A 12728-nucleotide genomic window follows, 5' to 3' on the forward strand; every position below is an offset into this window, starting at 1 on the left:
GGCCTTCCCCTCGCTCCTTTTTTTTTTTCTTTTTTCTTCTCCCTCCTCCTCTTTTTTACTATTGTGGTACTGACGTACCTTCCAGTTGTTGATTCATCTATATTTTTATTTTTACATTCTTTCTAATATATCTATTAGTTTCCTAGTCTAATTTTATTTTTTACTTCGTTATTGTTCTCTTTTCTTTGCCACCCCACACAGCTTGTGGGATCTTGATTTGTGAGCACAGGGTTGGGCAGAAGCTCCTGTGGTGGGAGCTCCGAATCTGAACCACTGGACTAATAGAGAACCTCAGACCCCAGGGAATATTCATCAGAGTGAGGTCTCACAGAGTTCCTCATCTCAGCACCAAGACCCAGCTCTACCCAGGAGCCTACAAACTCCAGTGTTGGAAGCCTCAGGCCAAACAACCAGTAAAACTGGAACACAATCCCACTCATTAAAAAAAAAAAAAAAGAGACAGCAAAAAAATATGTCACAGATGAAGGAGGAAGGTAAAAAAACCTACAAGACCAAATAAATGAAGAGGAAATAGGCAATCTATCTGAAAAAGAATTCAGAGTAATGATAGTAAAGATGATCCAGAATCTCAGATATAGAATGGAAGCATGGATTGAGAAAATACAAGAAATGTTTAACAAAGATCTAGGAGAACTAAAGAACAAACAAACAGAGACGAACAACACAATAAATGAAATGAAAAATACACTAGAAGGAATCAGTAACAGAATAACTGAGGCAAAAGAAGGAATAAGTGAGCTGGAAGACAAAATGGTGGAAATAACTGCCGAGGAGCAGAATACAGAAAAAAGAATGAAAAGAACTGCAGACAATCTCAGAGACCTCTGGGACAACACCAAATGCACCAACATTTGAATTATAGGGGTCCCAGAAGAAGAAGAGAAAAAGAAAGGGTCTGAGAAAATACTTGAAGAGATAATGGAAAACTTCCCTAACATGGGAAAGGAAATAGTCACCCAAGTCCAGGAAGCACAGAAAGTCCATACAGGATAAACCCTAGGAAAAACACACCAAAACACATATTAATCAAACTAACAAAAACTAAGTTCGAAGAAAAAATATTAAAAGCAGCAAGGGAAAAACAAAAAATAACATGCAAAGGAATCCCCATAAGGTTATCAGCTGATTTTTCAGCAGAAACTCTGCAGGCCAGAAGGGAGTGGCAGGATATACTTAAAGTGATGAAAGAGAAAAACCTACAACCAAGATTACTCTACCCAGCAAGGATCTCATTCAGATTCGATGGAGAAGTCAAAAGCATTTCAGACAAACAAAAACTAAGAGAATTCAGTACCACCAAACCAGCTTTACAACAAATGCTAAAGAAACTTCTCTAAGTGGGAAACACAAGAGAAGAAAAAGACACACAAAAACGAACCCAACTAACACACCATTGTAAAGCAATTATACTCCAGTAAAGATGTTAAAAACAAACAAACCCAAAACAATTAAGAAAATGGTAATAGAAACATACCTATCGATAATAACCTTGAATGTAAATGGATTAAATGCCCCAACCAAAAGACACAGACTGGCTGAATGGATACAAAAACAAGACCCATATATATGCTGTCTACAAGAGACCCACTTCAGACCTAGGGACACATACAGACTGAAAGTGAAGGGATGGAAAAAGATATTCCATGCAAATGGAAATCATAAGAAAGTTGGAGTGCAATACTCGTATCAGATAAAATAGTTTAAAATAAAGACTGTTACAAGAGATAAGGAGGGACACTACATAATGATCAAAGGATCAATCCAAGAAGAAGACATAACAATTAAAAATGTTTATGCACCCAGCAGAGGAGCACCTCAATACATAAGGCAAATGCTAACAACCATGAAAGGAGAAATTGACAGTAACACAATAATAGTAGGAGACTTTCTAACACCTCACTTACACCAATGGACAGATCATCCAAACAGAAAATAAATAAGGAAACACAAGCTTTAAATGACACAACAGACTAGATAGATCTAATTGATATTTATAGAACATTCCACCCAAAACTGGCAGAATACACTTTCTTCTCAGGTATACATGAAACATTCTCCAGGACAGATCACATGTTGGGTCACAAATCAAGCCTCGAAAAATTTAAGAAAATTGAAATCATATCAAGCATCTTTTCTGACCACAACGCTCTGAGACTGGAAATCAATTATAGGAAAAAAAGTGTAAAAAACACTGGAGGCTAAACACTGTGCTACTAAATAACCAAGAGATCACTGAAGAAATCAAAGAAGAAATTAAAAAATACATAGAAACAAATGACAATGAAAACACGATGACCCAAAACCTATGGGTTGCAGCAAAAGCAGTTCTAAGAGGGAAGTTTACAGCAATTCAATCTCACCTCAAGAAACAAGAAAAATCTCAAATAAACAATATAACCCTACACTTAAAACAACTAGAGAAAGAAGAACAAAGAAAACCCGAAGTCAGTAGAAGGAAAGAAATCATAAAGATCAGAGCAGAAATAAATGAAATAGAAACGAAGAAAACAATAGCAAAAATCAATAAAACTAAAAGCTGGTTCTTCGAGAAGATAAACAAAATTGATAAATCCTTAGTCAGACTCATCAAGAAAAAAAGGGAGGGCTTCCCTGGTGGCGCAGTGGTTGAAAGTCTGCTTGCCGATGCAGGGGACACGGGTTTGTGCCCCAGTCTGGGAAGATCCCACATGCTGCAAAGTGGCTGGGCCTGTGAGCCATGGCCGCTGAGCCTGTACGTCCGGAGCCTGTGCTCCGCAGCAGGAGAGGCCACAACAGTGAGAGGCCTGCGTACCGCAAAAAAAAAAAGAAAGAGAAAAAGGGTGAGGATGCAAATCAATAAAATTGGAAATGAAAAGGGAGAAATCACAACTGACACTGCAGAAATATAAAGGATGATAAGAGACTACTGCAACAACCATATGCCAAAAAAACGGAAAACCACGAAGAAATGGACAAATTCTTGGAAAGGTACAATTTTCTAAGACTGAACCAGGAAGAATTAGAAAATATAAGCAGTCCTATCACAAGTAATGAAATTGAAACCAGAATTTAAAATCTTCCAACAAACAAAAGTCCAGGACCAGATGGCTTCACAAGCAAATTCTATCAAACATTTAGAGAAGACCTAACACCAATCCTTCTCAAATTCTTCCAAAAAATTGCAGAGGAAGGAACACTCCCAAATTCATTCTACGAAGCCACCATCACCCTGATACCAAAACCAGAAAAAGATATCACAAAAAAAGAAAATTATAGACCAGTATCACTGATGAACATAGATGCAAAAATCCTCAACAAAATCCTAGCAAACAGAATCCAACAGCACATTAAAAGGATCATACACCATGATCAAGTGGGGTTTATCCCAGTGATGCAAGGATTCTTCAATATACGCAAATCAATCAATGTGATACACCATATTAACAAACTGAAGAATAAAAACCATATGATCATCTCAATAGATGCAGAAAAAGCTTTTGACAAAATTCAACACCCATTTATGACAAAAATTCTCCAGAAAATGGGCATAGAGGGAACTCACCTCATCATAATAAAGGCCATATATGACAAACCCACAGCAAGCATCATGCTCAGTGGTGAAAAACTGGAAGCATGTGCACTAAGATCAGGAACAAGACAAGGATGTCCACTCTCACCACTCATATTCGACACAGTTTTGGAAGTCCTAGCCACAGCAATGAGAGAAGAAAAAGAAATAAAAGGAATACAAACTGGAAAAGAAGAAGTAAAACTGTCACTGTTTGCAGAAGACATGATACTATATATAGAAAATCCTAAAGATGCCACCAGAAAACTACTAGAACTAATCAATGAATTTGGTAAGGTTGCAAGATACAAAATTAATGCACAGAAATCTCTGGCATTCCTATACACCAACAACGAAAAATCAGAAAGAGAAATTAAGGAAACACTCCCATTTATCACTGCAACAAAAATAAAATACCTAGGAATAAACCTGCCTAAGGAGGTGAAAGACTTGTACTCAGAAAACTATAAAACACTGATGAAAGAAATCAAAGATGACATAAACAGATGGAGAAATATACCATGTTCTTGGATTGGAAGAATCAATATTGTGAAAATGACTATACTATCGAAAGCAATCTACAGATTCAATGCAATCCCTATCAAATTACCAATGGCATTTTTCACAGAATTAGAACAAAAAAATCTTACAATTCGTATGGAAACACAAAAGACACCGAATAGCCAAAGCAATCTTGAGAAAGAAAAATGGAGTTGGAGGAATCAGGCTCCCTGACTTCAAACTATACCACAAAGCTACAGTAATCAAGAGAGTATGGTACTGGCACAAAAACAGAAATATAGCTCAGTGGTACAGGACAGAATGCCCAGAGATAAACTCACACACATATGGGCACCTAATTTACGACAAAGGAGGCAAGAACATACAATGGAGAAAAGACGGTCTCTTCAACAAGTGATGCTGGGAAAACTGGACAGCTACATGTAAAAGAATGAAATTAGAACACTACCTAACATCATATACAAAAATAAATTCCAAATGGATTAAAAACTTAAACGTAAGACCAGACACTATAAAACTTTTAGAGGAAAACATAGGAAAAACACACTTTGACATAAACCACAGCAAGGTCTTTTTTGATCCACCTCCAAGAGTAACAGAAATAAAAACAAAAATAAACAAATGGGACTTAATTAAACTTAAAAGCTTTTGCACAGCAAAGGAAACTATAAACAAGACAAAAAGACAATGCTCAGAATGGGAGATAATATTTGCAAATGAAACAACAGACAAAGGATTAATCTCCAAAATATACTAACAGCTTATGGAACTCAATACGAAAAAAACAAACAATCCAGTTAAAAAATGGGCAGAAGACATAAATAGACATTTCACCAAGGAAGACATACAGATGGTCAAGAGGCACATGAAAAGATGCTCAACATCACTAATTATTAGAAAAATGTAAATCAAAACTACAATGAGGTATCACTTCATGCCGGTCAGAATGGCCATTATCAAAAAAGCTGGAAACAATAATTGCTGGAAAGGGTGTGGAGAAAAGGGAACCCTCCTGCACTGTTGGTGGGAACGTAAAGTGATACAACCACTATGGAAAACAGTATGGAGGTTCCTCAAAAAACTAAGAATAGAATTACCATATGACCCAACAATCCTACTACTGGGCATACACCCTGAGAAAACCATAATTCAAAAAGACACATGCACCCCAATGCTCATTGCAGCACTATTTACAATAGCCAGGACATGGAACCAACCTAAATGTCCATCGACAGATGAATGGATAAAGAAGATGTGGCACATATATACAATGCAATATTACTCAGCCATAAAAACAAACAAAACTGAGTTATTTGTAGTGAGGTGGATGGACCTAGAGTCTGTCACACAGAGTGATGTAAGTCAGAAAGAGAAAAACAAATACCATATGCTAACACATATATATGGAATCTAAAAAAAAAAATGGTACTGATGAACCTAGTTGCAGGGCAGAAATAAAGAGATAGACATAGAGAATGGACTTGATGACATGTGGTGGGAGGGTGAAGTTGGGCAAAGTGACAGTAGCGTCAACATATATACACTACCGAATGTAAAATAGTTGGCTGGTGGGAAGCAGCAGCATAGCACAGGGAGATCGGCTCGGTGCTTTGCGATGACCTAGAGGGGTGGGATAGGGACAATGGGAGGGAGGTTCAAGAGGGAGGAGATATGGGGATATATGTATGCATATGGCTGATTCGCTTTGCCGTGCAACAGAAGCTAACACAGTATTGTGAAGCAATTATCTCCAATAAAGATCTATTAAAAAAATAATAGAAAATGTGTTATATTCATACAATAATCTATTATACAGTAATGGAAATAAACTACTACTACATGCCATAACATTAGTGAATCTGACAAACCTCAGGCTGAGAGAAAGAAGCCATACATAAAAGAGTAAATACAGTAAAATTTCCTTTGTAGAAGTGCAAAAACAAGTGAAACTAGTGATGACAGAAGTCAGAGTAATACATATGTCAGGGGACAGCAGTGGGAGTAGTTACTGACTAGGAATCTTGGTCTGGGTAGTGGTTATACAGGTACATAATATATAAAAACTCATTAAACCCACTTCAAAAATTGTTCATTGAGCACATACTCTGTGCTAAGCATTGAGCTGGGAACATAGCTAAAAACACAGACTTTGCTATAATGGAAGTCGCAATCTGACAGAAGCTTGGGAAATAACCTTAATTTTATGAGGTCAACATCATATACCAGAAAGTATTCCTTTCCAAAAAATATACTAAGTTCTGTCATCACAAAAAGAGTAGACTAAGCCAGTAAATGTTAATCTCTAATTTACTTACCCATCATAGTAAATGTTTTCCCTGAACCAGTCTGTCCACTGTAAAAAAGAATGTTTCATATATTATTTTCACACATGAAATTTAGAAGACTACCCTATTTTAATATGGTCTACTAGTATATAAATTTTCCCCACAAAGAACTGTCTTTCGTTTTTAAAATTATATCAGGTAAAAAGTGAATGATACATGTTCTTTCTCTCCTATTCTACCACTAAGACTTAACCACTCTTAACTGTCTAATAAATGCTTCTGGATTATACAGACATGGCCATCAGAGTTTTCATTTAATTTTTATTTACAAAATTGGAATGATGCTATTCATACTTCTCTGCAACCTGTTTTTTTCCCTTAATTTTTATCTCACACATCTTTCTATGCTGGTAAATAGAGATCTGCCTCTTTATTTTTAATGGCTACATAGTATTCCATGAATGTATCATAATTTATTTAATCAGAACCAACTAGAAATTTTTTTCCAATTTTTGCTATTCTAAATAATGCAGCAATTCTCTTCCTAAATTCTGCCTTTAAAAGATACTAAGATGTCTTCATTTAAAAATAAAGCAATTAAAAACATCCTTATGCTATAGGCTTGATTTTTTTTTTTTTTTTTTTTTGTATAGTGTCATATCTCCTCAGGTACACCAAGAAACAGGAGAAACAAAAAACTAAAGTTAAAATTTAGGGACTTCCCTGGTGGTCCAGTGGGTAAGACTCCATGCTCCCAATGCAGGGGGCCCAGGTTTGATCCCTGGTCAGGGAACTAGATCCTGCATGCATTCCACAACTAAAAGTCCACATGCCGCAACTAAAGATCCCACGTGCTGCAACTAAGACCTGGTGCAGCCAAAATAAATATAAATAAATATTAAAAGAATAAAAACAAAATAAAAATTTATGTTGAAGATAGATGTCAGTTAGGATGTTAAATGTGGTTACATTGGACTCATGGCACAAATATAAAATTTTGAGTTTACTTTTTGGTTCAATGCCCCAAGAGCTAGAAAACAGTATAATCTAGTTGGTTACCTCTTTCTTTCGGAAGTAGGGGGAAAAAAGTTCTTCAGTTAACTCAGAATAAGAAATGGATACTGTTGAGCGTCCTACTTGAAGGTGAAGGGGACACTATTAACAATAACTCTAGAATTGAGACTGTCTAAGGTAAACCAGAAGGTATGCTCAACCAACCAATAAACCAATGCTCACTTCTCTCCATATGTTTCTCATTTCTGCCCTTGACTACCAAAAGCAATTTTCAAATTAAATATTATAATTAGTATGCTTAAGGATCTTCAAAGAAAACAGTTCTGAAGATATATAATCTCTGGTAATTGTGGCTCTTATTTCAAATTGATTTTTGAGCTCTACCACTCAAAATATTCTGTGGAAAAAAAAATCTTTTTTTTTCTTGAGAAGACATGAGAAAATGGTTATCTGCTTCATGGGTCAAGAGAGAATATTTAGTTCTGCTGAACACAACTGAAAAGTAAGCATGAAAGGCAAAGGCAAATTTTCAAGGAAGAATTTGTGCACAAGATGAATCCAAGCTTTAAACTTCTTATTTTTTATTTTCTTGTATTTTGAGCCAATTACAGATGAACCAAGGGCGAACACACAAAAAAAGCATCAGCTGCTCAAAATTAATTACATAATTCACTACATCCTATTAAAAACCTCTGGTCCTAAATAAAATTAGGAAGTCTATTGCTAGAAGAAAAGGAAAAAATAATTGTACTACAAATTATATTCCTATTTATGAAATAAATCTGAAATGATTCACCTTGTAAAAAAAACTGACCTTCTAGAACTGCCAAGGTTGTCAGCTTACATTCCAACATTAAACCTAGAGCAGTATTTTAAGGCTGCCAGCATTTAGAAATTCAGAATCATCATGCACTTTTTTTTTTTTTTTTTGGCTGCGCTGTGAGCCTTGCAGAATCTCAGTTCCCCGACCAGGGATTGAACCCAGGCCCTCGGCAGTGAAAGCACCAAGTCCTAACCACTGGACCACGAGGGAATTCCCATCATCATGCACTTTCAATATATATTTGGAAGACAGATTGACAGTTTCTTATACTATATGACCCAGCAATGTATTCCTACATATTTACTCAAGTGATTTGAAAACTTATGTTCACACAAAACCCAATATTTGAATGTTTGTAGCAACTTTATTCATAATTGCTAAAAACTGGAAGCAACCAAGATATCCTTTAACAGGGGAGTGAATTAAAAAACGGTGGTAAATCCACACAGTAAAATACTACTCGGCAAAAAAAAAAGGAAAGAAAGAAAAAGCAAAAGCTACTGATGCATGCAACAACATAGACAAATCCTAAATGAAAAAAGCCAGAACCAAAAGGCTACATATTGTATGATTCCAATCATATGACACTCTGGGAAAGGCAAAGCTATAGGAATGGAAAATTTATTAGTGTATCCAGAGGTTGGGGGGGGGGCGGGGGGGGAGTGGCTGACTATGAATGGGACAAACAGGAGGAACTTTGAAGGTGGAGAAACTGTTCTCTTCAATAGGTGTGCTAAATGCTTGGGTCTCTGCATTTGTCAAAACACTATGCAACTGTACATCACAAAGGGTGAACTTTAAAGCATGCAAACTAAATAAACAAACAAAACACATCAACTAGGATGTCAGAGACCCCAGGATGGAATGTATCTAATTGAATTACAAGTTCATGACATACTGCACTGAAAGGTGTAGGTGGAAAAGGGGCTGGCCCAAGTAAGTTTACAAAATGAGGTTCTGACTAGAAATTGTAGGACTTAAGGAAAAAAAAAAAAAGGATCTGTACATAAACACTGCATGCAGTAAATCTGTTCTTCACAGGGATACAGGCTAACAATTCTGAAACTGCTTTACATGTGTACTGGGGATGAACAAATAAATAAACGGATGGTAGCAGTGGGAGCCCGGGTTTCTCACTGTCAGCAAGGGAAGTTACAGATAAACAAGAAAGGAAGGCTAGAATGAACCCATGTGGATTCTAAACCCTTGGATTAGAGTCAGAGACATCAGTATGAACTCAAGTTTACCCTACTGTATATAGAAATGGATAGAAACAGAAACAATTATAGATATGTCTGTATATATGACTTAGTATACATACATATATTACCTAGCTCTGTCTGCTGAAAAGGCCTAGAAGCAATGACACTCCAGTAGCAACAAACACACCGAGTGCCTTAGTTTCTAAACACCATTCTCCAACAAAAGGAACCAGGGCTCCTTGCCAAAATGGCTGATTCTAGGTCTCAGACAGGGAAAATATATGATGAGCCAGGAGCGTACTGTAGCATTATAAAGGAAGTGCTCAAAAAAAAAAGGATGTGACATGTCAAAGGGACACAGAAACCAACCCCTAAAAGCTCCCAATGGCCAAGCTAGAACAATGTAAGCAACAAGATAAACATAATGTAGCATTAGATTATAACCCAAAGTATGATATAAATATATGTAAGTCCCTACCATACAAATGAATTAATTAATTAATGGGGGCAAAAAGACAAATCTTCCTTACAGAAGAATCCCAGATAACATGTAGATCCTCTCCAGGAGGTAGAGTTTAATCCCTTCCACCTTGTTTACACAGGTGGGGCCAATCAGATTACATGAGCCCTTAAAATTAAAGAACGTGCCCACCTCAGTCAGAGAGCAACATGACTAAGGAAGAGCAAGAGTTGCATGTCATTGGCTTGGAAGATGGAGAAAGGGGGCTGTAAGCCAAATAATGTCGATGGCCTCTAGAAGTCGGAAAACAGATTCTCCTCTAGAGCTTTCAGAAGGGAACACAGTCCTGCTGACACCTTTATTTTAGCTCAGAGACTGGCGTCAAACTCCTGACTTACAGAACTGTAAGACAATAAATTTGTGTTGTTTCAAGCCACTAAGTATGTGGTCATTTGTTACAGAAGCCATAGGAAACAAACAGAAGCACTTACTATTGTACCCTTGTATAAGCAAACAGTGAACAACTTACTATGCAAAGATGGTACCATTATAGCCACTCATGCAAGACTCCACAATGCCTTTGGCCACAGTTGAGAACACAGACTCCTATAAATGTTAAGCACCAAATATGTTAACATTTCACAAAAATGAAAACATTTTTCCTAAACTACATTCTAAAATATAATAAAATTTGTGTGCAAATTTTCATTTGCAATAACATGAAAATTATATCTACTATAGGAAAAAGGCTAAAATAGCTAAGATGATAAAACTGTAAACAAAATAATGTCCATTAATCTCCTATGCAATTATAGATTTAAACCTCACATCTAGAGTTTATATAGAATTTTGCATACTGCACGCAATATTATACTGGTATTAGCATAAAATACATAGCCCTATATGTTCTTCAGTACTTTTCCCACAAGCTTATACTAAATAATCAATATCTGATTTTTATTTTCATTTTTATATATAAATAGATGCAGCCTTATCAACAATGCAAGAATTCGTAGATCTGCATTGTCTAGTATAGAAGCCATGAGCCACATATGGCTACAGAGCATCTGAAATGTGGCTAGTCCAACTTGAGATGTGTTTTAAGTATAAAACATACACCAGTTTTGGAAGACTGAACACGAAAAAAAAAAAGAATGGAAAAATATCTCATTAATAACTTGCTTTATGTTCCTTACATGTTAAAATGGTATTTTAGATATACTGGGTTAAATAAGATACAGAATTAAAACTAATTTTACCTGTTTCTTTTTTACTTTTTAAAAATGTGGCTACTAGGGAAATCCCTAGTGGTCCAGTGGTTAGGACTCTGCGCTCTCCCTGCTGAGGGCCCGGGGTCAATCCCTGGTTGAGGAACTAAGATCCTGCAAGCAGCACAGCACGACCAAAGATGTGGCTACTAGAAAATGTTAAATTATGTATATGCCTCACTTTCTATTTCCATTGTCCAGCCATGCCCTAAATGAAAAAAGATCTAAAGACCTACATGTCTCACCAAAAACATCCATGTGTATGAGGGAATAATCAAGATGTGTGATGTCCAATGCAGCAGCCATTAGCCATATGTGGCTATTACTTACATTAATTAAAATTAAATAAAAATTAAAAGTCAGGTCCTCAGATGCACTAGTCATATTTCAAGTGCTCAACAGCCACATGTGGCTAGGGCATCTGAGAAATTAATCTGAAAAGGTGAATTTGAAATTTTAATTAATCTTAATTAATTTAAACTTAAATAGCCATGTGTATCTAGAGGCTAATGTAATGGACAGCACATTTCCAGAACATTTCCATCACTGCAGAAAGTTCTATTGAATAGTGCTAGCTAGATTTTAACTAAATTGTCCTTAATTAGAAAAAGTTATTGACACCACAGCAATCTTGTTTTTTTTGGCCATGCCTTGTGGCATGTGGAATCTTAGTTCCCCAAGCAGGGATCAAACCCGTGCCCCCCTGCATTGGAAGCGCGGAGTCTTAACCGCTGGACCACCAAGGGAGTCCCAACACCATAGTAATCTTAAATCAATCACTCTCTGCTATGGATTGAATGTCTCCCCAAAATTCATATGTTGAAACACTAATCCCCAATGTGATGGTATTTGGAGATGGGGCCTTTGGGAGGTAATTAGTCATGAGAGTGGAGCCCTCAGGATAGCAGTACAGGCACACCTCGGAGATACTGTGTGTTCGTTTCCAGATGAGCTCAATAAAGTGAATATAGCAATAAAGCAAGTCACATGAATTTTTTGGTTTCTCAGTGCATATAAAAGTTATATTTGTACTATACTGTAGTCTAGTAAGTGTGCAATAGCATTATTTCTAAGAAAACAATGTACATGTCTTAATTTAAAAATACTTTATTGCTAAAAAATGCCAAAATAATTACAACAGTAACATCAAAGATTACTGATCACAGATCACCATAATAATAACAAAAAAGAACAAAATATTTCAAGAAATATTGACCAAAATGTGACTCAGAGACATGAAGTGAACAGTGCTGTTGGAAAAATGATGGTAATGGAGTTGTTCGACGCAGAGCTGCCACAAACCTTCAATTGTAAATAAACACAGTATCTAAAAAGTGCAATAAAGTGAGGTACGCCTGTAGTGCCCTTATAAGAAGAGACACAGAGAATTCTCTCTCTCCACCGTGTGAGGACACAGTGGAAGACAGCTGTCTACAAGCCAGGAAGTGAGTCCTCACCAGACGCTGGATCTCTTGCACTTGATCTTGGATTCCCAACCTCCAGAACTGTGAGAAATAAATGCTTGTTGTTTAAACCACCCAGTCTATGATATTTGTGTAATGGCAGCCAGAACTAAGACACTCTTC

General features: G+C 36.5%; 1 protein-coding gene across 1 annotated transcript in view; it reads right to left on the bottom strand.

Annotated features, from left to right (window-relative positions):
* Window positions 1-12728, bottom strand: part of KIF15 (kinesin family member 15) — a 74105-nt gene that overhangs the window by 53826 nt on the left and 7551 nt on the right. The window contains exons 4-5 of the mRNA XM_067753821.1: window positions 10404-10480; window positions 6406-6443 (exon numbers count right to left, since the gene is read on the bottom strand). Coding sequence (XP_067609922.1) covers window positions 6406-6443; window positions 10404-10480 — 115 coding nt within the window. The remainder of the gene's footprint in view (window positions 1-6405; window positions 6444-10403; window positions 10481-12728) is intronic.

Source organism: Pseudorca crassidens, chromosome 10 (assembly GCF_039906515.1).
Source record: "Pseudorca crassidens isolate mPseCra1 chromosome 10, mPseCra1.hap1, whole genome shotgun sequence".
NCBI classification, from domain to species: domain Eukaryota; kingdom Metazoa; phylum Chordata; class Mammalia; order Artiodactyla; family Delphinidae; genus Pseudorca; species Pseudorca crassidens.